The sequence below is a fragment of the Wolffia australiana genome, chromosome 1, assembly GCF_029677425.1.
Source record: "Wolffia australiana isolate 7733 chromosome 1, ASM2967742v1".
In the NCBI taxonomy this organism is placed as follows: Eukaryota; Viridiplantae; Streptophyta; class Magnoliopsida; order Alismatales; family Araceae; genus Wolffia; species Wolffia australiana.
This window is the reverse complement of record NC_135835.1, coordinates 11,763,256-11,790,478: the sequence shown is the minus strand read 5'-3', so window position 1 is coordinate 11,790,478 and position 27,223 is coordinate 11,763,256. Positions and strand designations below refer to the sequence as shown.

At 43.2% G+C, this 27,223-nt stretch overlaps 1 protein-coding gene across 2 annotated transcripts; it reads right to left on the bottom strand.

Annotated features, from left to right (window-relative positions):
* LOC144706563 (golgi-to-ER traffic-like protein) lies at positions 1–25,491 on the bottom strand. Of its 2 annotated transcripts, XM_078579554.1 has the most exons (12): positions 25,401–25,491; positions 25,162–25,241; positions 23,985–24,063; positions 20,309–20,390; positions 16,859–17,009; positions 15,751–15,841; positions 6,524–6,607; positions 4,556–4,602; positions 781–909; positions 510–594; positions 339–422; positions 1–145 (listed from the first exon to the last, which is right to left on the bottom strand). In XM_078579554.1, the coding sequence occupies exons 1-12, from the start codon at positions 25,446–25,448 to the stop codon at positions 119–121; spliced, it is 987 nt and encodes a 328-aa protein (XP_078435680.1). In that variant the 5' UTR covers positions 25,449–25,491; the 3' UTR covers positions 1–118. The 2 variants fall into 2 exon arrangements, with proteins under 2 accessions (XP_078435680.1, XP_078435688.1); XM_078579562.1 differs by lacking the exons at positions 1–145; positions 339–422; positions 510–594; positions 781–909 and adding an exon at positions 2,772–3,250.
* Between the last annotated feature and the right edge of the window lie 1,732 nt (positions 25,492–27,223).

Below are 27,223 nucleotides of genomic sequence, written 5' to 3'. Positions count from 1 at the left end.
TTGCGAAAAAGGAAATTATGCAACTAGGGTTCATATAAAAACTCGGGGGAAGAGAGAAGCACAATACTCAGATTTATTATTGTCTTGTTCCCGGATTTATGATATAAAACAACAATAATTATCCCATGGCTCCGCTGCCCATCATCTGCGCAGTAGGAAAATTCAGGCCGGATTAGCTGCCGTGTAAAACATTACTTTGTAATTATGTTAGTTTATTACCGTGTAATCAGAAAAATCATGCAATCATTTAAGAACAATGGTCGTCTAAGCTGATTTTATTTGTATAAAATAATAAAACGATAGTTGAAAATCGCTGATTCAAATGTAAACGAAGTTACCTTGAAAAGGTCACCAAACATCCCTTGTAGACCTCCTCCCCGGCGCTTGATACCGTAAAAGACCTCCCCAATGTCGTCTAGGAACTATAGAGAAAAAAAACGGCTGAATAAAAACTTCGATCATTTTTCTCAAAAAAGGTTTTCAAATTTTCAGCGGAAGAAAGAATATACCCCGTCAAAAGAGGATTCTCTATCAATGCTGGATTTGTATTTTTGTCTTAGCATCCTAAAAAGAGGAACTGCGTCTCTTTCTAACCTGTAATAAGTCAGGAGTTTAATTGAGCGGCCATGAACAACGCAATCTAAATATTAAATAATTCCAGTAGAGCACTAAAAAAATTAAACGTCAAGGAAAGTTCAACCTGAATCCAAATGTTTTATTTTGAAGGATAGATACGTGACGTTCCCAATCACTAGTAAAATCATAAGCCAAGACACTTACGTTTGTAGAAGGTATACAATGAATTGCATTAAATCTGAACGCGGAAAGTCGAGCTGACGTTGACGTAGTTGCTTTCTCAGTTCATCCATGAGCTTGTTCGCATCCCTTAGATTGCCTCTTGAAAGGTACCTGACGGAAGATGAATAAGCTTAATTATACTTGACATATAGAAGTATTTCATTCGCTGAAAAACACTGGTGATCTAATGATACGAGCCAAATCAGGAAACACACGCGCAGATGTGCATGTGGGAAAGCGCGGGTAGATTCTTATTAAATTGAAGGCGCTCGAAGATGTTGAAATAAGAGGGATCACCCTCAATTTCATTTTTTTCTTTGAAAAAAAAAAAAGAGGGATAACCCTCAAGAATAGGAGGCGAATTTTGAGAAAGTGAAGATCCAATCAAAGGTTGGGGAGATCCTCTGAGGCAGACGAGAAGAACTGATCCGGCTATTCTCTACTGGCGGCATCCGACAACAAGAAGAACAGCGTTTATCTCCTTAGTATCCATCCACCACTATCTTTCTCCCTTTACTTCTCGTCGTTCTCTTTTCCTTGATTACCGAGATACTTGTTTTGGAATGAGTTATATTACCTTCTTCGAGAATATTCCTGCAAGTTATCTTTTCGATACAGCGCTGAGAGATACTGAGGTGAGAGTACCATATCATCTAATTTGCCACTTCATAAGATTTCTGTCCAGTAAGTCGGCACTTTAAACAGGATATAGGAATACCTCGGTGCTTTCACGATTGATTGATCATGATCATGAGGGATAGGCTAACACTAATACTGATTCATTGAATCCTAAAATGTAGGCTCGTATCGGAACCTAGAATGTAGGCTTTCACGATTGATTGATTGATCGTGATACAAACCTAGAATGTAGGCTCCTATCAGGAGTAGAGGACAAGGCGCGGTAGAAATTCCCGGGGTAGAAAGGCGAAACGGGAAGGGTCCGAGAGGAGGCCAAGTAGGGGAGGTAGGGACCGGCCGGGGATGAGCCGCCTGAAGACGTCAGAGACGATCACGAGGACGGGGATCGCAGAGGGAGACGGAGCGTGGACAAAAGAAGAGAGGAGAGGAGAGGGAAAACCAAGTAAAAGGGACAACTTCCAGTCTGCCCTTCCAGGAGGAGGGCTGAGCTATTTAAAGAAACATAGAGGGAAAGGAAACCAAGCAAAATGATGAGAATGCCCCCAACGCAGCCCGGGGAATCCTATCACTGTCCGGTAAGTCAGCACTTTAAACAGGATATCGGAATACCTCGGTGATTTCACGATTGATAATGATCATGAGGGATAGGCTAACACTAATACTGATTCATTGACTCCTAAATCAAGATTCCAACATTTTTATCAAATACCACGAAAAAGACGTTACTTAGTTCGTATACTCAACGGTTCTTTTATCCAGGATCAATTGAAGATATGGTTGACAGACAATGACGAATTCCATATCGTCTCACCCAAGTCATCAACATTGTAAGCCCTAGTTTCCGCATGAACATCCTCGTCCTTTGTACTCGAATGAATTGATGATGACGAAGCCAAATTCAACAGATGGATGATGACGACAATGGTTCTTGGAAACTGGATGACGCAGACATGATTAAATTCTCCACCTTAACTTTCGGTAACTGGATGGCAATGGATGATGATGGCTTTCGGTAATTGGGTTGACAATGCCAATTCGTCATCAGCCAAGGGACGACGCAAACGGTGATGACAACAGAGGATAAAGGTTAATGATCATGGAGTTATAAATCCATGTAACTGTGGCAATAACAAATACAGATCATAACTCTTTAAGCTGAACGAAATTAGCAATTACCCGTTTGATGAAGAGTTGCTTTCATTCTGGCGATTTAGACAAGGGATTTTGCATCCAGTGATAAGAGCATGTGGTTCCTACCGTTGGCTGAGGGAGGGTAGATGCCAAATTGGACTTCGGCAAGAGGAGAGGCTGATACTCTCTTCACTCCGTGAGAATATCCAGCTAGAAAATAGTTCTGATCTTCCCAAAACCACAGTGCAGTTCATGGATACAACCAAGACGGTCTGAGACTGAGAGGAGAGTAGGGTTTCGCAAAAGGAAGAAGATAGAAGATAGAAGGGTAGCGGGTGGAAGAACCCTCGAGCGAAAGCTCCCCTCTGGTCGCGGCCTGCTCCGCTCCCAGCCTTCAGTTGCAGCTGCAACTGCCTTTTTCGTCAAAAAAACGCTCCTGTTCTCCTTCATGTCTTCCGCTTAAACTTATATGCTGTTTCGCACATGCCGGCTTGGCGTCCGCACGTGCGCCCCTTCACGCTTGATGCTTCCTCTTCTTTCTTTGATATTTTTTGGAGAAGAACCGGCTTGTGTCAGAGGCCCTGGCGGAATCGGCATCGATCGGGGAAGGATCACCAGTGGGGTGTAGACATTGCAACTTGAAAACTTCCTTGTCTGCCCTCCTATGGAAAGGGCTGCCCTACTTAAAGGAAAAACAATCATAGTGTAAAATGAAAATTGCCCTACTTAAAGGAAAAACAATCATAGTGTAAAATGAAAATTGCCCTACTTGGCTGAAATGACGAAAGTTTTAGATAAGACGGGGATCATATCAATACTCCCCCCTTAAAAACAAGTCTATCCTCAAGCTGGGTCGGCCTTGATAGCGGGTGGGCCCTTGCCTCATTCACAGTTGGACGAGGTTTGGGCCCGCTGGTCTGTGGCAGAACCCAGGCCTAGATTGTGCTGGCTTGTGGGGGACTTGGCCCACAGTCCACTCCAGACTGGCCTAAGGTTGGCCCCTGGCTCATCCGCCAATGATAAATTTAACTGCCAACATCAATCCTCCAGAAAACGTGCAGATTGTCTCATTAAGGGACTCAACAGCTTAAACATGAAAAATATCACCCAATACCAGTAACATTTTGGTCGTGTTTTATTCCTAATAGTTCCAGAGTAACCAGTATGTTTCGTCACCTAATGTGGTATTTGATAACATGCCTGTAATCTGCCGCAACTTTATCTTCAAAAAATGAGAGGATATTAGGTAAACCCTCTGAGAAAGTTAGGAGGACGTATCCTAGTAAGAGGGAGAGATGAGATGCTGACTCAAGCTCAGGGTACACACGTGAGAATTAAAATGCTTGGAGGAAATGTCAGCTACTAGAAATAAAGAAGCTCGCAATGGGAGAGGCATCTTTGGTATTTTCTTGGAATTCTGTAGAGGGGTTGTAGATTCATTTGCTCTCAGGAGAGGTTGACCTGACCGATCTGTTGCTCAGCTAGCAGGGGGGAAAAGCCGATTCGGTCTTCCCATCGCGCGGTGGATGGATGTATCATAGCTCAAGTCCCGTTAGAAGCAACTCCTCCAGCTTTCTTCGCATTCTGTTTGGTTGTATCACAATTCGTACTGCGAGATCTACATTCTCTTCGCTTTGACTCAGAGATTGGACTGATTCTATAGTGATCCTCTGGTTGACTTCAATTTAGAGGAATTCCCCTCTTATTAGTTATGACTCTTTATACACAAGAGAGTTGTAACACCCTCACCCCTGATTAGGGTTCTCTCATTGTTCCCAAACTACAAATTATGATTAGCAACAGAAAAAAAATAGCACAAAAAAGATGAGGAATATTAAATTAATAAAAGAAACATGTTTAAACTCACTTGACCTTTTGGAGGACAGGGAAATACCAACAGAAAAACCGAAGAAACTCAGTGAAGGACTACTGTGGTAGAATGAAATTTCTAGATGATAGACGTGGTAATATTTCAAGAATGTCTTACAATAGAACCGCCCTTGCAATGGCCAAGTCATCTTCACCAGGGTAGCACTGGATCAGAAAAAAGGATCTGTCAGAATATGTTGATCCGGAAATTAGCTTCAGGAACAACTAATCTCATAAAGAAAGAAAATTGATGAAAAACGAATATCATCACATAAATATGAAAAATATGATCACACTGTTGGTCATTATTGTAAGCATGTCTTCTCTTTTTATTACCTTTAGCACTCGAGTATTTTCAACTGTACTCATATTTAGTCTGAAAAAACCTCGTAACATGCAAATGCATGTTGTCTTTTCTTTTTACGTTTCCAGCATGATGCTTATGCTATTTGCCTATCTTGTGGCTGCCAGATGGAGAATTGCTCAAATGAGGCAGTTTGTGGAGACACGATATCTCTCAATATTTCCAGTTTCTGGAAATGATTCTTCTAGTTTAAGAGTTACACGGGCACATCAAAGAATTACACGCTGGGCCATCCAATTCCAGGAATGATACTTGAAACAGAGGAGGCTGTCGTTCACACACTGCATCTTATCAAGAATCTCCACTACATTATGATTTTAAATTTGCACGTGATTTTGGACAGAAGTTAAAAGTTAAAGATTAACCAACAACACAATGAAGTTTGGAGAAATCCACCGTTTAGAAAGATCAGTTATACCAACTTCTCATGGGTTTTCACCAACCGTGTGAGGCATGAAAGTAGCAAAATCTTAGTTAGAAAGAGTTATCCATGTCTAGATGAGGTAATCCAATTTTTGTCCCAGAGTAATCATTGCTTGAAAAAGAGACTTTCTGAAAACACTTTTAGCAAGTTACAAAGGGAACTTTCTTTCTTTCCCTCCTCTCTCAATCTTTTTTGTTTGGAAATTTTATTTTTCTGCGTTCCTTGCAAATATTCAACTGTACCAGATTTTTTTTCACGTGGATTGGCATTAATATCGTGTAGTCCTCTTTTTTTTTCCAAACTATTGTCAATGGGAGTCCTGCCGATGAAGTTCTTGGGAGGTCACCCACCACGAATAGGTCCCACCTTGTCACACTCTGGCGAGCCCAGTTGACCTTCCTCTTGATCATGTTGTCAGTGGCCACCTACTACAAGTTGCCTACATGTTTCTCTTTTGAAAACCCTTATGTCTGTGTAAGCCGTGGTCAGCATAACTGGCCCACGATTCTTTATCCCTTTTTTTAAGGATGTTCACCCACGTATGGAATAACTTTCTAAAGTAGACGTCCACGTCACCCTAACGTTAAGTGATTTATTTCCCACACGGGCAATAAATTACTTAAGTCATTGGGCCAAAGCCCACTGCAATGGGGCTGGAATTTTAGCCGCGCCCAACCCTAATTGCATATGTCCTTTGTCCTTTTTAAACCCTAGCTGATAAAGAACAGGGAGCTGGCAGCCATGAGGATCACAGGAGAAATCAGACCTTCATTGATCTTGATAGAAACCTAAAGCTTAAAAGCCCAAAAGTTTCAAAATGCAACTTAAGATTTTTTTTGAAGAAAAACATAAGATTTCAATTATGTTGTTGGGAAGCTTTGGCTTAAATATTGCACAAAGCTTTGGCATAAAGTTTTGGCGAACACACACATTTTATTTTCCTTGTAACTGGTATTGGGCTGTAAGTGACAAGGCTTATACCGGACAACTTAAGTAATATGGCCTTTTATTATTTAGGGCCCATGAGTGACTTACTCCTTATGGGCCCTTCCCCTGCAACCCGTATTTAAACCAGTAGTCGCTGACTTACATATTTGAGGTTCTTATTACCAAACCCCAGCATCTCACTGTTGCATCCAAAAGAGCATTGCTCCGGCAATTTTTAACATACCTCAGTATGAAATTCCAGACAATTATGTGTTTTGATAAGATACCATTGGAATAAGTATATTCAAAGAGTTCAAAAGCATTAACCTTATGAAATACATCCATTCAACAGAAAATGGAACAAACCAAACCTTGTCCATAAAGTTGACTAATGTAGATGCAAATCTCTCCGGACTGTTCCCTCGAATAAGATGAAGTGAAACTTTAGCCATATCCTGCATATGCATCCACATTGCTGATCATCATGTCAAAAAATAGTTTTTAAACTATCTATCTCATCAGAAACTTTCAAATGTAACCGAAACAAATGAAGGTAAAATTTAGGAAACAGTTATGACCAGTTCTAATATTTTAAAACTGCAGAGGAATTAGATGAGGTCGACTGTAAGTAAACTAAAGTACCAGAAACGCGACCAACCCTTGAAAGAAATAACACATAACGTGTATCAGTTCTTTTTTAACATAAATATGACACAACTGTAGGGTATGGTCAAGATTTCATCATACCCACTACAGTGCATGAAGCCTTCAAATGTGTTAAATATGTCATTTCAAAGGGTTCACAACGCTCGGAACTCTATAGACTTTTGGGATCTGTCACGATCTTCTCCCTAATCCTGGTTCCAAGACATAAATTGTTCAAAATCTCACATGGGTTACAGAATTGACCACTGGGCTCCTTAGAGACAGCCAATTATCAGACCCATTATCGGCATAGACATTGGATCGTCTACGCTAGAAACATTTAAGGGAAATATAGAGTATTAATACAAAAAAAAATACAAAAACACTGAACGGAGAGTAAACTTGGAGGCTTGAGATTATCCTCTGGTAAATCCACTTTAGATGGTCTTTTTGGATCAGACTGGCGCATGGGCACCCTCCATGCCAAGATTTTGAATTAATTTGTCCACATAGATATTGTAGATCCCTCTATGAAGCACCAAGTAAACAGCATTGCGACCAAAACTAAGATCCAGACCGAGGGGAAGTATGGCCGCTAGAGAGATCTCCATGTAGTCCACACCATATGACAGGGTTAATTCTCATGCAACCAGATGAGCTTTGAGACCATCAAAAGCAACGTAGATCCACTTGTAGCCAAATATTTGCCTTCAAGGAAGGATGGGGGACATATAAGTGCCAACCGTACTGAGAGCATGAGGTTTTTCCTCCACAACTGCAAGGCAGCAAGGCTGAAAAACAGCTTCTGCAGTTGCATCTAACAAAATACGAGGGAGAAACAAAGTTTTAAGGGATAATATGAGGGAGGAACTTAAAAATAATGGAGAGTATGAGACATAGTGACAAGTACAGGAAGCAATGGGATATTTAGCTCATAAAAAGTGAAGGATGAACTGTCAGACTGGGAAATTCTGTCAGTAACGATCAGAGAGGCATGAGACCACAGATTGGAGATACCATAGAGATGATAGAAGGCCAGGGACAAGAAACAGGTAAAGGATGGGGGCAACAAGGTCTGTGGTGTCAGACACACTGCACGGTTGCAGAGAATGAAGGGAGGAGAGAAAGGATGTATGGAAACTAATATCAGTGATAGACTAAAGATAGGGGAAGAGGAAGGCAAATCAGATAATGAGGGTGAAACGATAGGTGAGGGAAAGAAAGATGGAGATGAATCTAAAGGCAGTCAAACCTCAAGAGATAGTAGAGTAGGGAAATCGATTTCAGCCGAAATAAATTGATGTCAGCCGAAATAGTGACACAAGAAAGGATAATAAACAATAAACTTTTTCAAACAGGACAAACCTAATACACAAGCAGGCCGAATATGATGGATAAAGTAGGCAGCGAAACATTTATGAGGGTGGAGAATGAAAGGGTGAGTGGGGTAGAAGATAGTCAAGAATTTGATCATTCAATAAAAATAAAACACATAATAAATGAGATAGCTGGAGGTGAGACACATTGAACCAAGTGATCATGAGTAGTCTCAAAGATGTGACGAACGTTTTGGGGTGTGATAGCGTGAGGATGCTCCTGACAAAAGAGGCCATAAATGGTCCTCTTAAAGCAGGAGCGTATAGGCCAAATGCTCCCAGCTTTCTCCCATGTGTTTCATTGCGAAGAATTACGGATACGATTGAAGGTTGTATCAATTAAATCCAACAACCATGCCTGCTCACGAAAGACAAGGTTGGATGCAATATGAAGAGCAGGATGATGATAAGAACATTGATCCAGATTAGTATTGAATGGAGAGTAGAGGGCGAGGCGAGGTAGAAGTTCCCGGGGTAGAGAGTGGAGAAACAGGAATGACAGAGAAAGGGGTCGAACGGATGAGGCAGGGATCAACCGGGGACGAGCCACCTGAAGACGCTGTGAGGTAGAGACAATCACAAGGACAGGGATTGTAGAGGGAGACAGAGTTTGGACATAAGAAGAGAGGAGAAGAGGGAAACAAGCAGTCACATAAGATCACTTCCAGTCTGCCCTCCTAAAAAGAGGGCTGTGCTATTTAAAGGAAACATGGGAGGGAATGGGACCCTAGGTGCCCTCAATGGTCAAAAGACGAGACTGCTCCCAACGAGGGCCAGGGATCCTATCAGATGATTGTCACATGAGACAACCCCGATGGACCATTACCATGAAAAGTGGATAGAGAGGAGCTTTGGCAGGATGACACCCTATGACACCCTTGAACAAAGATGGAGTGGACGTACTCTTCTAGTCGAGAGGGGAGAAGTGTCCACAGAATGTAAGTCATCTAGAAAGAGACCTAATGGGTGGATGCAACATGAAAGAAGATAACTGATGGACTTTGCCCGAGGGAGAAAAGTTCAGCTCTTAATACTTCTTGGCTGCCATCCTAATAGGAGGGCTGCTCTAATTTAAGGGAAATACATATAAAACGAAAAATGATAGAAATTCCCACAGCTAGCCAACTGACTAGACTGCCATTTAATCTGGCGGAGGGCAATATTATATCACTAAGTGATGAAGGGCAGTCGCAGAAGACTCCTCATGCAATAAGCAAATGATGAATTCATAGGATGTTGCTCAAGTCTTTAGTCATGACCTTGGCTGCCAGAAAAATGTCTCAGTATAATCTTCACCGAAAATCTGGATAAAACCATTGCCACAAGCTTAAATTAAGATTCTCCACCCTGCCATCTGAACCTACCTTCACATTGAACACCCATTTGCACCCAACCACTGATTTGGCAGGGGGGATAAACCAATTGACAAGTAGCACTCTGGGTCAGGACCCTAATGTCATCGCAGAATTACAACATATTGCTTAAAAATGAAAAGTAGCACCCCACTATCAGGTATAGTTTTGAGCATAGTTGGTAAGTGCTCGAATCTAACATGGTATCAGCGGCAGGCGGCAGGTTCAAATCCTAGAAGCAACACTCCACACTTAGGCCATAAATAGGCGAGCAGCAGGTATTGTGGGGAGTGTTTAAGGACAACATACTGCTTAAAGATGAAATGTAGCGCCCTTGCTGTTGCTATCAGCTGTAGCTTTTAACACATTTGGTAAGCGCTTGAATCTAGGAGTCATCAACTGCAGCACTCCAACCAACATGAGATAGGGCCTCAGAGACGATTTTGGAATGGGAACAACAGAAAGACAAGTAAGAAAAACGTAATAGAATGGAAGAAGAAATGAATAAACCTCACATTTCGTGCATGTGGAGAGTGCCTTTCACAAAGAAATCAGTAGATCATCAAGACCAGGTGGGGCTGAACTAGGGAGCTGCTACACAGACACAGGAATGATGGCAGAATGAGGGAGCATGGAGTAGAAGGCTGGCGATGAGAAAATTGATGTGTTTTACCAGGGGGGAGCAGAGGAAATGCCAATTAGATCGAGAATTAGAGGGATCATGACAGATGATACAGAACGTGTTGAAGGATCAAGGAGCCCAGAACGAGGGCTTTTCGTAGGTTTAGTGGGCGGGGTCTCATGAAGGAAGGCCGGCCGTCGGAATCAAACGAGTGTGCAAAGGAGTACAGGGACGGAAGGAGACTCATGAAGAACTGGAAAAAAGAAGTCATTGTTGGCAGCTAGCAACGGAAACTCAACAAATGACAATCAATTTGATGCTAATGTGCAGAGCTTTGTAGCATCTGTCCGAGGTGAGTCAGTAATAAGATGAAGTCCTGCATTGTAAGATAAACTATGCCTGCATAAATTATAGCATATAATTGTCAGCTCTGAAACTTCCAGAGGAAGAGAATAGATCGAAGAAGAAAATTCTCATCATTCTAAATGTTGTATTCAATGAGATCCATATGGAGAAGAGGAGAGAGAGATTTGTTGAAAGAAAGAAGAGGGAGAGAGGCCCATGAGACAAAGGCCCATTACATAAAAGGAAACCCTATTTAACAGTGTTCATCTTGGCGACAGGAGCGAAGGTCTCCAACTTTTCAACACCTAGTTGCTGAGTGTAACCTTTAGCAACAAGACAGGCTTATACCGTTCAAGTGAGCCATCTGACTTGTACTTGACAGTATACACCCACCGACAGCCAACTAAGTGGTGGCCCGAAGGCAAAGGAACAAGATCCCAAGTCTGGTTTTTATCCAAGGCAGCCAATTCCTCATCCATAGCACGGCGCCACTCCGGGGAAGCCAACGCGGCAGCCACATTCTTAGGAATGGTAGTAGAATCGAGACGGGTGAGAAGGGCACGGTAAGACGGAGAGAGGCGGTGGGAGGAAAAGTAATTGGCCAGAGGGTATAAAGGGTTGGAGGTGCAGGAGCGAGAGGCCTTCCGAAGAGCAATGGGAAGGTCATCAGAAGAGGGGGCAGAGAGAGCAGGGTTCGGTAGACTAGGAAGGGGTGCAGGTGCAGGTGGCAGGGCCGAGGAAGGCAAGTGAGGACGCGGGCGGCGATGATATGTGATCCCATCAAATTTTTGGGGAGGAGCCGAAGGAGGAAGAGAAGACGGTGGGGAAGCCAAGACAGAGGACAAGGGACGGGGTGTAAGTGGAACGAGAAAATCAAGGGACTCATCAGAGGAATTTTTATAAGGAGAGGACATCGAGCCAGAAAGGTAAAATGGGGTAGATTCGTCAAAGGTGACATCTTTACTGACAATGAATCGATGAGTAGAAGGGTGATAGCATTTGTAACCTTTTTGATGAGGAGAGTAACCCACAAAGACACATTGGAGCGCCTTAGCATCAAGTTTGTCCAGAGGAGGATCATGACGAGTAACGTAACAAGTGCAGCCAAAAATACGGGGAATGAGATTAGTTTTCAAGGAAACCATAGGGTAGGCTTGATGGAGAGCATCAATGGGAGAAAGATGGGAGAAAGATGGGAAAGAACGCGAGATGGAAGGCGGTTAATGAGGTGGACTGCAGTGAGAGAAGCCTCACCCCAGAGATATTTGGGCATGTTCATGTGAAGAAGAAGGGAGCGAGTGGTGTCAAAGATATGACGAAACTTCCATTCCGCAAGACCATTCTGTTGAGGCGTGTAGGGACAGGAGGTTTCATGAACGATGCCATGAGAGGTGAAGAAGGTGGAAACAGTGGAGTTGACGTAATCACGGGCATTGTCGGAGAGGAAACTTTTGAAGGACGTGGCAAATTGAGTTTGGAGAAGAGCATGGAAGGAAGTGATAGCTTGAGAAAGATCAGATTTATTCTGCAGAAGATAAGCCCGTGTAACCTGAGTAAAATCATCTACAAATATGGCTAACCATCGGGCGCCTGAAGTACTAGGAACAGGTGCAGGCCCCCACAGATCACTGTGAATCAGGGAGAAAGGAGAAGAGGAACGAGAAGATTGATCAGAAGAGGGATACGTTGCCCGAGTATGCTTAGCTAACCGACAGGGTTCACAAACAAATTCGTCCACAGGACGTCCATGAAACAAACGAGGAAACATAAATTTCAATGTAGAGAACGAAGGGTGTCCCAAGCGACGGTGAAGGAGCCAAAGGGAATCTGGCGTCGCTGTGGAGAGAGCCACGCCGAGGGCAGGGACCAAAGGAGATGGAGATGTAACGCAGTGAAGGATGTAGAGGCCACCCCGTTCCTCAGCAAGTGTAGTCGCCTCCCCCGACACCTTATTACGATAGAAGCAGGAATTAGGGGTAAAGAATAAGTCTTGACCAAGGTCTTGGACAAGGTGATGGAGGGAGAGAAGACTCAGGGTAAGACGTGGGACATGAAGAACATGTTGGAAGGTAAGTTTGGTAGAGAGTTGGACACACCCAACACCGGCCACAGGGAGGAGATCACCAGATGCGGTACGGACGTGATGAGAACGAGTGGAGGTGTAGGTGAGAAAACACAGGGATGTAAGGGTCATATGTGCTGTAGCACCAGAGTCAATAATCCATGGCACATTGGAAGAGGAAAAATGTGTACCTTGATGAACCAGGGAGGTGGAATCCATCAATTTCGACTGGAGAAGCTGGCGGAGCTGTTCGATTTCATCATGCCGGAGCTGGTCTCCCGTGGAAGGTGTGGCTTCAGCAGTTGGATGAGGTGCCGCAGAAGAGACGGAGGAGTCATTACCGACCCGGCGGAAGCCAGAATAGTGGTCATGAAGTGGCTTTGATGAACCTTTTTTCGTTGTAGTTTATAGCAAGTCTCCTTGGCATGACCCTTTTTCTTGCAATAGTTACAGAAAAGTGAAGAATCTCCAGGGGTACCGGGTCCTGTGGTCGCCGACTTCTGAGGTATGGACATAGGAGGTGACACACCATGAACAGATATAGGGCGTGCCCCCCCAAGCGACTGAACTGCCATCGCCGAGGCAGGTTCAGAATGGAATATGCCAAGGCGGGTTTCTTCCATCTGAACAGCCACAAGAGCTTCCTTCAATGTGGGAACCTTCTCCCGATGAAGAAGTTGGCCATGTAAAGACTCATATTCGGGATTCAATCCCATGAGGAATTTAAACACCCGGAGTTGAAGAACATACCCACGATCGACTGAGTGGGGATCAGGTGGCATGTACTGGTCTAACTCAGCCCAAAGAGACATCAATTCTAGGTGGTAAGCCCGAACAGAGCGTGGACCGTGGACCAAGTTAGTGGAACGAGTCACAAGTTCATATATAATGGCTAAATTGTTGCGCTTCAAGTGAGATTCTTGAGCAGCCTCCCATATCTCCTTAGCAGAGTTTAGAGATAAAAATTCGGCCGCATATGGACTGATACTGTCAAGAAGCCAACAGTGAACTACGCCCTCAACATCAAGTCAATGATCATAGTGGGGGGTGTTCGGAGATGGCGAATCTTTCACAAGATGCTACATACGTTTCCCTTTCAATGTAATTTGAACGTACTGACGCCATTGGAGGAGATTCAATTCCGTGAAGCGAAATTCAGAGGGCATACGTGGCAAAGAGTAGTGCCAAGAGCTCAATTCAGATGAGTGAGAAAGCACCTCCAGTGGCAGAGCGGCAGTAGAAGTACTAGAGTTGGAGGAGGCCATATTATAGATGTATTGAATGATCCAAGCTGGAGCTGTAGCTGACACACCTCGAGTTAATGCCGAGGGAGAGATCCGTATAAAGAACAACCCAGTAATAATAAACCAAGAAAAATAGCTAAGGAACCAAGAGAACAGCCAAGATGGCGTTCGATCTTAGCTAATTGACCGCAGGTGTTGTAGTTGGGTCTTGAGCCGCAGTGAGGAGATCCACACAAAGATCTGTCAAGAAATAACGGTCGGAGAACAGCCAAGACGACTGTCGGAGCTGTCATTGATTCCAAGGAACAGCCCCGTCGTAGACCTGGGTCTTGAAGCTGTCGTTGATTCCAAGGAACAGCGAAGATCCCGGTAGATCCCGCGGCCAAAGAAGATCCCGGTAGATCCCGGTAAATGTCAGAGTTATTGTTCAACTCAGTAGATCCCGTGGCCAAAGAAGGCCGCAGTCGAATCCCACAGATGGCGGATTCCGTGGCCGAAGAGAGATGTCGGAGCTGTATCGCTCAACTCGGCAGATCTCACGGCCAAAGAAGGTTGCTGTCAATTCCTACAGACGGCGGATTCCGTGGCCGAAGAGAGATGTCGGACCTGTCGTTCAACTCGGCAGATCCCGTGGCCAAAGGACGCTTGACGAGCTTGAAAGGAAGCTTGACAGTCTTGAACAGCTGAGCTAGGCTAGATGGCTCTGATACCATGAAGACTTCCAGAGGAAGAGAATAGATCGAAGAAGAAAATTCTCATCATTCTAAATGTTGTGTTCGATGAGATCCATATAGAGAAGAGGAGAGAGAGATTTGTTGAAAGAAAGAAGAGGGAGAGAGGCCCATGAGACAAAGGCCCCTTACATAAAAGGAAACCCTATTTAACAAGCTCCGCCATGGGGCATAAGATGGGTTGACATAAATGGGATGTTGTAAAAGATGGAGCTGCTAGATGTGCTTCAAGAAGAATCTGTGACAAGGAACCCAACATGATTGACTCTGATATCATGTAGAATGATTTTCCACAAAATGAAAACAAGGGTTCAATACATAAAAAATGCAAGACAGAGAAACAAAGAGACAAAGAAACAGAGAATGTCCAAGGCCCAAATGCATATGAATAAGGATCATACACTCACAACGTATTTGGGTTGATCACTGGTTCTGGGGGATCTTCCCTTATCCTTTTAAAAAAAATACACTCATAACATATATACTGTCAGGTCTGTTACAAGGAAACCTGATACGGGCTATAAATGAGGACAGAAAAAAAGAGGTCAATGTCAGGCAAGGAATGAAGAGGCAAAGCGAGAGTCGATCTGAGGATGAGCCTAGTTCGATGAATTAGAAAAGTTACAAATGGTTGTCATGGGGGGTCACACGTGATGACTAATCAATAAAGGGCCAAATATAGGCCTGTTTAGAATAAAAGAGTTTGAAATACCGGTAAATATGGGGAGAATGCAGGAAAGTTTGGTACTCTTCTGGAGGATCAAGAGTCAGAAGTGATAGGTATCTGGAGCGGGAGGCCTGTAACTAGTCCGAGCTTGGCAAAAGCTGGTGCGACCAGTGTTATAGGCCTTCTGGAGAAAGCAGGAGACAAGTACCATTTTTAAATATATTTTGTATTAAAACCCTAGGGTAGGCACCGCTAGGAAGTTAAGTTTTCTTGAGAGGGAAAAGAATGCCAGTACTCAGTTCACCCTTTACCTGTTTAGATACAGATTTAAATGACTAGTGGGCGAAGCATGGTTTAACCCTCAAGTCCTAATGGACTCACTGATATATAGATGGACAGACCATATTTCTCTAGATATTCTGGACCATATTTCTCTACAACAGTATCTGGTCCTGATTACATGGTACATAAAATTAAAAATTACAGTAACAAGTAATATTACTCAATCAGCCAAAATGATTCCACTATATGCAACTTTCATGAAGTAAACATACCAATTCTGGAGATTCGGAACATGTATATTCTGCCAACATCAAATGCAGTTCTGGTGAACCGCCTTTTTGCCCACCGTTGTCTGCTGACCACCTAGGTTGACAGTATACAGTTAGTACTAGAGTTCAAAACTTGAAACAATTTTCAGGCTTCTGAATATGATGTCCTTACAATCGAAAGATTTAAATAGAGAAAATATGAACATTGTCCGCCCCCAACCGTTCTCAACAAAAGCCGACATTCTACATGTTTAGATTAACCAATCATTCCTCTTCTCCATGTTCATTAGGTGGGTGATAAAAAAAGATGAAAGTAGGATGATAAGTACTTTTCAAGAAAGTACCAAATAAGGCAAAAGAGAGCCGGTCAACGACCCGTTGACCTCACGACCTGACCAAGGACCAAGCCCCTATAAATAAGGAGGGAGTTACGTTGAGGGGCCGACATCGATTCATTTTCTTGAATACAGGGCGGCGACGGTTTGCGCCGAAAGAAGGCCAGAGACACGGATCCAAGCCGTCGATCTGGAGAGGGGCGTCGACGAGGAGGAAGGAGCTCCACCTACGAGGAGGAAGGAGCCATCCCGATTGTCTGACTCCCTTATCGTTCATCTATCCATTTTCCCACACTGAGTCCAAACTCACATAGGTGAATATTTGTGAATTCTTGGATTTTATTGGAAATAGTTCTTTGATACTACATATGTGTATCAGTCTAGACTAGCGGTAAGATAATGCCGATGTAAATCTTCGAACTTAAAATCTGATCTTGTAACTCAAGAATGAGACTAAATAAGAATGTAAGATAGTGAAAGTATCATCTAGGTAAATGGGTCGTAGTTAGGTTACACAAACCGAGAGTTTACATTATTTATTCAGCTATCTGATTGGAAAAGCTTAGAAAAATCAGAGCCCCTTCTGATAACATGATCCATATTATTAATCAAACTTCAAGAAGATGTGAAAACGTCTGATTCATGGTAATGCCTTTGGTCATTAGTTAGTTATTAGAAGCAACTCTAAGATGTCCAAGCCTCAATGTGGCTTTAAGCATAAAAACAGTTAGTAGCATAAACAGATATTGAATCGGCAAAGAGGAAGAAAGACTGACTTGAGTGCAGCCTTCAAGAAGGAAGAGCAACTCTCTACACGGGCTTTGGCCGCCCCTATAGTTTCAGAGAGCTTTTCTACGTCATCATTCTCCCCAAAATTTTGCGGCACAGGTATCCGAGGGAAGTCCTTATAGATCTTCCTGATGCGGTCTACATGTCCATAACATTGTGACAGACCATTAAAATAGTTAGACTGGAAAAACAAAATACATAATACGGTAGAAACAGGTGAATAAATGCAACAAGAACTTATACTTTCAAGCCAGTAGAGTGCAGTGATATAGTAACCCAGGCAGAAATTACAAAGATAATTGAGTCATATGATATCCCTAATCACCCTTATACCTTTTTGAAAGAAACTTTGGAGAAAATGAAACCATTGAGGAGGACGAAGCAGGGCAAAGGGAAGGATTCACTGCCCTGGAAACTCAAAAATAAACCTTAGAATTGGTTTTCATTAATGTTCTATCTGTCATCAATAGCCAGATAGACTATTGCAAATTTGTATCAAAAGCGATACGTAAGTAGAGAATGACAAACATACCCTTGATAAAGTCCCTGTATGGACTTATCATGGGACCATGAGAAGGAAGCGCCATCACACATGCATCTTAATAGACATGTGATTGAGTTCCTCTGGCATGCAGCTATGCCATTCATACAGCGCTGCCCACTGACTTAAGATCCTCTGGCACTGACTTAGCACTCTGTGGTACCCCCATCAAGGGTCATCCCCATGGTCAGCACTGAGTTGTTCCCATAGTCAAATCCACAGCCTTTCGCAGGGTCATACCCACGGACTCGGTCGCGGTCAACACCGACAGTCAACACTTCCGTCAAACCCGTAGTCTACTCTGTTATCCATTTTACCATCCTCCCACAATAGTTCCAGTGGTCAATGCCTCTGTCAACTCAGTGATCCACGCCATATCATTTGCTGTAGTCCATAACCACGGTCAACGGCAGTCAACTATGCAGGGAATACCTCTATCTACTCTCAGACAACGCCGAGGTACTCCCCCATGGTCAATGCTTTGATCCATGACAGTCAACGCATGATCAACGGCAATGTCCTCTGCCATGGTCATTATCACGGTCAACCCATAGTTGAGGCTGAGGTCCTCCGCTGCAGTCCAAGCATCTCCAACCGATCCCAAGGTCAACACCCAGTCAACATTGCAGTCTCCTCTGATGTCTTCCTACATGCTCCCGGCAGTCTCCTCTGGGTGATTTGATCCCCGTCATATTGTAAGGGTAGATTGCTTGGAGATGTAGCCTTCCTTGGAGGCCAGGGAAGAGGTATGAAATGAAGTTCCTATTCCAGTCTCCTCACATCTCTGTTCCCATAGGTTTCCTACCATTCCCTACCCTCGTCACTGTCCCTACCTTTGTGGACCTCCAACTGGTTTGTGACTCCGCTAGATACAAACACCCAAGACATATCAACAGGCCTCCCAGATCTTTCCCAGCCTTCTCAATAATTCCTGGATCTCCTCCTGAGATACTGGGTTCCTCCCAGATCCTCTGGGCCTTCTGGATCCTTTTGCAGATCTGCCAGTCTTTCCAGGTCTATCCCAGATCATCTGCTTCTCCCGCAGATCTCCCAGATCCCTCTTGGATCCCCTTTAGGCCTTTGATACCTCCCACGAATCCCCACATGTCTCCCATGGGTGTGCCACATGTCATGGACAGACCGCATGACTACCGTGGGTTTGGACTGGCTCCAGAATGGGCTCTGGGGGCTGCCTCCGGGGGGCTAACATGCTGTTGTCGCTCTCCTGGCCATTGAATGTGGCTACCATCATTTGGTCTTGAATTCAACTGCAGGATCATGACCCTATGGTCTTACCTGCTGACATATGGTGCCACTTCTTGGTTTTTGATGAGGCCCCATCAGTGTGCATGCCACCATGTCTAGTTGTAAATGATGCCACACCTTTTGATAAGAACTCTTAGGTGCAGCTCTCCCTTTTAAAATGTATCACTGCTCAAAGGTTTTCTTTCAAAGGCATGCTGGACTTGTGTTAGAAATCTACACTGATGCAGACTAAGTTTCTGTAACGGATAGAAGTTATGTGTCAGGGTATTGCTCATTTATTGGAGAGAATCTGGTCACCTGGTGATCCAAGATGACTCTTAACATGGCATTGTTTAGTGCAGAAGCTCTAGTTTAGATCAATGATATCGTAGATTTAGCAGGCACTTTCTGTTCAAGGTCTTCTGGATGACCTCTGAGTTCAATGCTAAGAACCCATCATTCTACACTGTGACAACCATATTGAACAAGACACGTTCGAGTGGACAGATACTTTACCCATGAGAAGATTGAAAAACAGATAATTAAGACTACATATGACCAGTCATCAAAACAGGTGGAAGATATTTTCACCAAAAGATTACCATGCATAGCATTTCATAAACTGGTGGATAAGCTAGGTACAGAGAACATTTAGGTACCAGTTTAAGTGGAAGTGTCAGAATGTACGACTCATTGGTACTCTTTTGTTAACTTCTCGTAATCATCTTTTGTCTTGTATTTAATTCAGTCATGTAACAGATCACATAATGGGCCATACAGACCCAGTCTATTGGGCCCATTTGTAACCCAATTTAATCTGATATTTTTAATCACCAATGTATTTGAAGGTTTCTTCGTGCAATTTCCGTTCTTGGCGAGTTTGGCAGTTCAGAAATCTAGGACTAGTGGGAATTCTCAAACCAGTTTTTATAAAGAATCTTAAATTTCACATGGAACCCCAAAGAAAAAAATACCAATAATGCTAACGAATTATTGTTGAAGTTTGATAGCAATCCAGGTAGATACCATCATGTTTCAACTAGCAACAAATTCTGCTTGTAAACTAACTCTGAGTTTAGGACATCTTTAACAAATGAGTGGAGCAAAGAAAAGCATAATTACACATCTGAACCATCAGCATTACTCCTAGTAGACCAAATTGTGAAGACATTCAACAGTGATTTTTCAGCCTTGAAACATACAAATTAAAGATTCACTATGAGAAGAGAGTTTTTTGTGATACGATCCCGGATCTAGGCTCGTATCGGAAGGACGGTAGAGGACGAGGATAGGTAGAATTTCCCGGGGTAGAGAGGTGAAACGGGAAGGATCCAAGGGAAGGCCGAGCAGAGGGGGTAGGGATCGGCCGGGGACGAGCCGCCTGAAGACGCGGTGAAGTAGAGACGATCACGAAGGCCGGGTATCGTAGAGGGAGAGAGAGAAACCAGACCTAGACGAGGAGAGGGGAGACAAGAAGACCTTACTTCAATCTACTTCTTCTTGGCTGCCCTCCTAAAGGGAGGGCATCCCTATATAAAGGAAATACAGCAATCATTAAATGACTAAAATGCCCCTTGGGTTAAATGGCAAAACTACCCCTAGATAGGTTTAGGATCCTCTCAAGGATCCTATCAATTTGTTGGAAGCTCACCGAGATTTTCATCATTGACAGGAAACTTTCCTTTGGTAAGGTTCTCCACTAGCAATAAACCTAGCTCGGCACCACAGGTGACCTGCATATAAAGACTGTCGGTCAGCTAATCCAAATTTCGGTGATGATAACCATATGTGAAGATGAGAAATAAACACTCCATAGGACTAGAAGTGATTCAACTTTACAAATCAATACGAAGTTAGAAGATTGATGGCAAACGACCAACACCCATGACTCGTGATTCACAATGAAAGAGGATATATCAACATGCAACAGTTATGTCTACTAAATAGGGCTCCCAATCACTTGGTCAAACCAAAAATAACCCACCCATCGTTGAATCAGCTAATAAACAGCATGAATGAATTAGGAAGCCTGTGGACATCACCTCATACACGAAATCTATGTTTAGAAAATTTCACATAAACCAGTAAAGCCTGAGACAACTCATATTTCAAACCCTCACCTTCAAACCCAATGGAGCGCGATGAAAAACAAAACTCAGTTCTTATACTATTGTCAATAAGTCCACTTGATGTATCAATAACTTGCCCGGGAATATAATCTAAGAATATCACATCCACATAATATGTTCCAGAAATCCATCTAAGAAAAATATACACCAGACTTTTTGTTTAAGGCAATATTACAAAGAAAATAATAAAAGGAATACACAACAGATTCCAGATGCAAATTCTATTGGTCTTCCTCAAATGTATTTGATCAATCGCAGCTGGATCTAAACTTTTCAGGAAGTAGAAAACATTAAAATTTTGCAGCCAAAATTTTGGACTGAGAAAATTCTGCTAAAAAACTGATAAGAATCTCCTGAAAACTTAACAGGGAAGAAAGAAGACGAAGGATGCCGCACATGAACATCACCAAAGCACGTGGGGTTTTCAAATTAAGAGGAGAAGGCCGGACGATGGGCTATAAATAAAAAGGGCTTCTCGTTCAAGAAATAGTTGGCGTCTAATTCCACTTTGAGATCAGAGTCGCCGGAGCAATTGGCCAGCAACCGGGAGATCCTCCCAGCAGGATGAGTGAAGCTGATTCAGCCTAGCTCCTTCTGTCCTTCTACATTTCTCTTTTCTACTTTCATTCTCTATCTGGACGTACAACAATTCCTTCCATATTTGTTATTGGTTGCACGTTATTTCGAATATCTTGGAGGTTTAATCATAATATCTACAGTCCTTATATTTCTGATACTAGCGGAGTCGAAGGTCCTCATGAAAAACAAACACATTATTTGAAAATTATTGGGATAAAGTATTAAACCCTCAAATGTTTTCATCTCAACGTCAACAGCCCTCACGGTGGTGTTGATATTTACGGCCTTGAAGCATAACTAATGATCAGAAACTCACTAATTTTTTTTTTGAAGAGAATAAGGAAGACCACCCTTAAGTGGTGGACAACCTGCTACCATTAAAGATGAAACTTATGTACAATCAAGATACAGACATGACCAAAACAGTCCACCAGTCATCTCCCTCCAACCCAAGAAGACACTAATGCCTCAATGGTGTGAGTGACGTTTTCCACTGACACCCGCCTCCCCTTGAACACCACCTCGTTGCGTTGCAGCCATAATGCCCATAGCACCGCCAGTAGCTTCCCTCATTCCAGCCTGCTCCGGTACCTACCACCCGTGACTGAGGTCCAAAATGCCTCGTCGGAGGAGGTATCCACCACTGGTATCTGCTGCGCTGCCCATACTCCTTGGGCAAACTGACACGTGAAGAATGTGGGAGCAGTCTTTGTCGCGCAGGGCGCACGTGGGACACTCGATGGAAGCCATCGGGTTCCACCTCCTCCGAAAGACCCGTGTGACCAATCTTCGTTGCCTCAATAGCCAGCAGAAGAACCGCACATTGAGAGGAACTTTTTGCATCATTAACATGGAGCATGAGTAGATGGTTGCCGAATCGCCACCCGCGTCCCATCGGATCTTCAAATGTGCATCCTTCAACGAGAAAGACAGGCCTCACCACACCCAGCCATCTCGATATACATTCGACGGTCTGATGGGTCGAAGGACCTCTTGTAGCCCCATCAGTTCCTCGAACCATGGGTCTGATAATGCCCCATTCATGCTAGGGACCCAAGCTCCGTCCCACCATTCGCTGACCGTGGCATTTGGGTTCCTCGCTAGAGCAAAAAGTCTTGGGTATTTCAACTTCATGACGCCTTGATTGGACCGGTTATCGGTCCAGAACAATAAACCTGCCCCGTCCCCCAACCTGAGGTCAAAGAACTCACGGATGTGGGGTATGCTTTGACGCAGACTACGCCAAAAGGGGGACTCCCCCCGAACCTTAGCCCACCTTCTCCCCCAATCCGTCTCCGAGCCATATCTGTCCCTAAGGACCTTGAAGACTAGACCCTCCGCCAATGCCGCAATCCTTTCCACCTATTTGGTCAACAGTGCCAGGTTCATGGAGTCCATGTGGAGCATCCCCAGTCCTCCTTGTTTCACTGGCCTGCAGACCTCATCCCATGCTACCAGGGGTACCCCCTTACGCCCATCCTCTCCATTGCCTCCCCAAAGAAACCTCCTCATCAGTCCCTCCAGGCGCTTTGCCACGACGGATGGTATTTTAAATACCGATAGGTAGAATATTGGGATCGCTGAGAGCACTGATCTCAGTAGTACCAAGCGACCCCCTTTTGAGAGCACTTTGGTCTGCCATCCCTCCAACCACCTCTCCACCTTCTCGATCACTGGCTGCCATTCTGTGGTCAAAATACGTCTCCCCGTCAGTGAAAGGCCTAGATAGCTCATTGGTAGAGAACCCCGAGGTGTGCCTAGCGCGTTGGCGCAATGGGTTTCTTCCGCCGAAGAGAGTCCGAAGCCCACAAATGCCGAATTGGCTCGGTTGAGACGTAACCCCGAGAAGTCAGTGAATATAACTAACAATGTACAGAGAGTGTGAGCTTCCGTCATGGATCCTTCCATGAAAAATGTTGTGTCGTCCGCATACTGAAGTAGTGGAATGCCCCCTGGGTAGCTCACAGTCTGGAAGCCCCTTAATAGACAGGGTTCGCACACCTTAAGGGTGCAGGTGGCCAAGGTGTCCACTGCCAGGAAAAATAGTAACGGGCCTAATGGGCAACCCTGCCTGACGCCCCTCTGTGGATAGATCCATCCCCCTTCTGCCCGACCATTGACTAGAACAGAGAAACCTGCTAATTAAATTTATGTCTTCGTTTTTTGTCAGCTATGAACTTCAATTTGATATTTCCGTGCGGTGATAGACCTCCCTGGTGTAAGAGCTGGCTGAGGTTTCCTATGACACCACCACAATCAGCCGAAGCCCCAGGTCAGATATCCCTACAATCAGGCAGCACCTGATATAGTGCTGCCACCATTTCTTCAAGAAAAAAAAGTGCCGCTACCATCCGGTATGGCTGTGAATGAATTTCATTATGGCTACATTAAATCAATGATCCATGAAATATCTGAGTGTTCTTGCCCCAGCCCTCAAAAGGTCGCGAGAAAAGAATAAATATAAAATTAATAGATAGAATTCGTGCAGCCTCCAGTAGATGCAATCACCCAGAGTAAATGAAATTTGGCTTAACCGGAAAAGTAAATGGTATTAAATCAGAAACCTATGCCCCCAAATTAAAATTTTAGGAGCTCAGAAGGGATGGTATTAGACGTGACCTGTCCATTTTTCAATTGAACAGAAGCACCTGACTGAAGAATATCCAAGCATTCACCATATCTCTCTGCAGCAGCATACCTAACGCCATTAAAACATAAAAAAATTATCAAAAATCTCTAATTCATTTGAAAACATGGAAAAACAGTTAAGCACCCCAATAACATTGAGCTGGGTAGTTAGCATTCAAAAAAAACATTGAGCTGGGTAGTGAAGCATTCAAATATCCAGACATGGGCGAGAAATTTTTTTTCCAAGAAAGACATGGGAAGACAATTAAAAAATTTTAAAAGATCAGGTTTTAGTGCACCCATTCAACGCAGATTGGACCAATATTCTCTGGCGCGGATGATAATTAAATGACAGACATGCAGAAATATCGGGGTATTTTTAGTGTATACGTTTGTCACAGGACTAGGGAAAAGCACTGCAACACCAAACTCTCGAACACTTAACAAGGATTCCACGAAAAAAAGATTCCTGGATCACAAAAATATGCACTCCAAAAGATTTTTTCTTGTGTTTCGTAAAGTGATCGTAGCAGGAAAATGTCCCTTTTAGCAAGAGCGAATTTCCTGCACTCATTTTTGAATTGAGGTCTCTACACAAAAGGAATTTTAATCCTGCAGAAAAAAGAGAAGCTCATCCTGAATCGGTGATCAACACAATACACGAAAGGGAATGATAAGAAGTGTAAGAGTGGGATGAGAGGACACACAGCAAGTGTAAGAAAACGCATCATGGAAGTCCATACAACAGTTGAAAGCGCATAGGAAAATGGCCCCAGAGACATTTCGATCTGATTGAAAACCGCACTCCATATTCCACCGTAGATTAAACAACTAGCAACCACCTTCAGTTAGGCGCTTGAATCCAAATTATAGGAGAAGAAAAAGAGCCTCCACCTCATCTACTGTAATATTAAATCCAGGTCATTCGGCGAAGTGTGACGATGAAGTCCTCTCCACCATCGAAACAACAAAAAAATTACATCAACGATCTCCAAAATTTTGCGCAAAAAGATGTTAATTCGATGGCATAAGCAACCAAATTAGAGGTAGAAAACAAAGAGAAAGATGTAAGGACCGCGAAGTGAGGGAAGTTGAGGACACTACAGCTCGTCGAGACATAATAACTCGGAGAAAGGAAATCGGAGCGGCCGCGTTTGGCAGCCAGTACCTCGCCGCGATGGACTTGTACATCTGCTGCGCCTCGTAGAAATTCCCAGCATTGGCCGTCTTCTCCAACTTAGATATCATCTATTGCATCCACCGATACCAAACAGATCACAAACATCAGTGAAAAATCAGAAAACGATCACAGAAAATTAGAAAACGATCACATTTCGCCAATTTCAATAATCTCATGAAAGAATCTCGATGAGCGAGCGCGATTCATACGCTCATGAGAATTATTACCTCCTGTGGGGGGAGTAGGACCCCCCGCTCGCTCCTCCCTCTCCGCATCCTTCCGCGCGCTAACAGCTCTCGATTCTCACACCATTTTTGACACTGGTTCATTGTTAATAAACAACATCGACGCTGGTGTTACTAGCGGATCCTTAACGAACCTAAACGAGCCTATTGGAGTAGATCCGATATCCAAATTCCAAATTTCCCTAATAATTGAAAATGATTTTTCTGGAGTTTTTTCACATCACCGGTGACGGTGACGCCATCCAGTGACAGGGACATGACAGGACACCGCATGGAGGAACGTGTGATGGTAAAGTGACAGTTTTTTCTCCATATACTGGGACGCGTGATGGTAATGTCATGTTTCATTATCCGTTCTGTCACGTCTGGGGCGTCACGTCCCCGACATCTCGTTCCCTAACTGTATTTGTATTCAATACCCATTCTCCAAAAAAATCAGGAAGGCACATGATAACGACAACAGATAACAATTTATGGTGGAAAATGGATAAACATTACAGATATTATTAAGCAGATAAGAAATTGGATACCGATATCATTAAACGGATAATGAACAATGAATAGGCTTGTGATCCAATATTCGTTGTCGGACACTGTTAAGAAAACTTAAAATCTGATTATTCAGTTGGATAAAACTAAATTTAAAATGATTATTGCATTAAAAGGCTCGTGTGATTGGAGATGGCATTAAAAAAGTTTACGGTAGGCAAAAGCTTATGTGCTTTGATTTAGGTATAAGCTCTACTGATCTAATCTGTTAAACTAAAAATTCAGCTTTTAATTTGATATTTGAAAAAAATGATGTGGATGTATAGTGCATTTGTGAAGGATACTTGGGCCTCAAACTAAATAACAGAAATACAAAGAGAGAAAGATAGAACAGTAAAGGAACTAGAATAAGAAGACTTTTTCTGCGTGCTATGATAGCGCTTACATAGGGAGGAAGACATCTCCAACGATTAACTATGTTTCCAACTCACATGATCCACTATGTACGAAAATGGAAATGAGGAAGGCAAACTCCTTGAGCGCAGATACTCAAAACATTCTGATCAAATCACAAGTCCATGGATTATATCTAGGATTTCTTCATTCCTAGAGAGAGATGGGTTGAGTTGTTCGTGCGCAAACTCTAGATATATCAACACGGTCTCCAGCATGTTGAATCAAATCCAACATCTAGGATCTGTTATATTAGAGGTTTATAAGAAATTATCATTTGAATATAAATAGAAGGCCTTGAATAGAATTAACCACGGCCATAATATTTCAAGGCCCTACCTTTATTGGCATTTAAGATCATTTGCCTGTGACCCTCTAGGCCCATGTATTAGTGTAGTTAATGATTATAGTGTCCCAATAACCTTTATCAGCCTTCCGAATTAATTAAATATGTCTTCATATAGAGTATTTATTGATGAGTTAATTAAACTCATTTGTAGGTTTTCTCCAGCATGTGGGGTGTGAAGTTACACATCATGCTCTTGAAAAATACAAAGGAGAATGAACTAACTCAGTCATGGACCTTATACATCATCGATTTCCGTGGATGTATAGTCCCTCATCCACTTGACGGTCCTAGGATGACTTTGGGTATGGCCCTTCATCCATTGATATCTTTCAAATTCATCAGTGAACTTTTCTCCAATATTCCACTACCTTGGCGAAGGACTTCATCGCATCTTCTTACTTGAGTTGTCTCCTTTTATATCAAGGGTGGGTGATCCCATCATGACCAATCAATCATCTTCATAACATTTTGATGAACTTGAACTATGGTTGTTTAGAGTTCCATAATTATGAAC

Coding starts and splice junctions, on each gene's coding strand:
- LOC144706563 (XM_078579554.1), bottom strand. CDS start 25,448: ATGCGGAGAGGGAGGAGCGAGCGGGGGGTCCTACTCCCCCCACAGGAG. Junction 25,242..25,400: donor TCCTACTCCCCCCACAGGAG/GTAATAATTCTC, acceptor TGGATGCAATAG/ATGATATCTAAGTTGGAGAA. Junction 17,010..20,308: donor TGTCAATGATGAAAATCTCG/GTGAGCTTCCAA, acceptor ATGGACATGTAG/ACCGCATCAGGAAGATCTAT.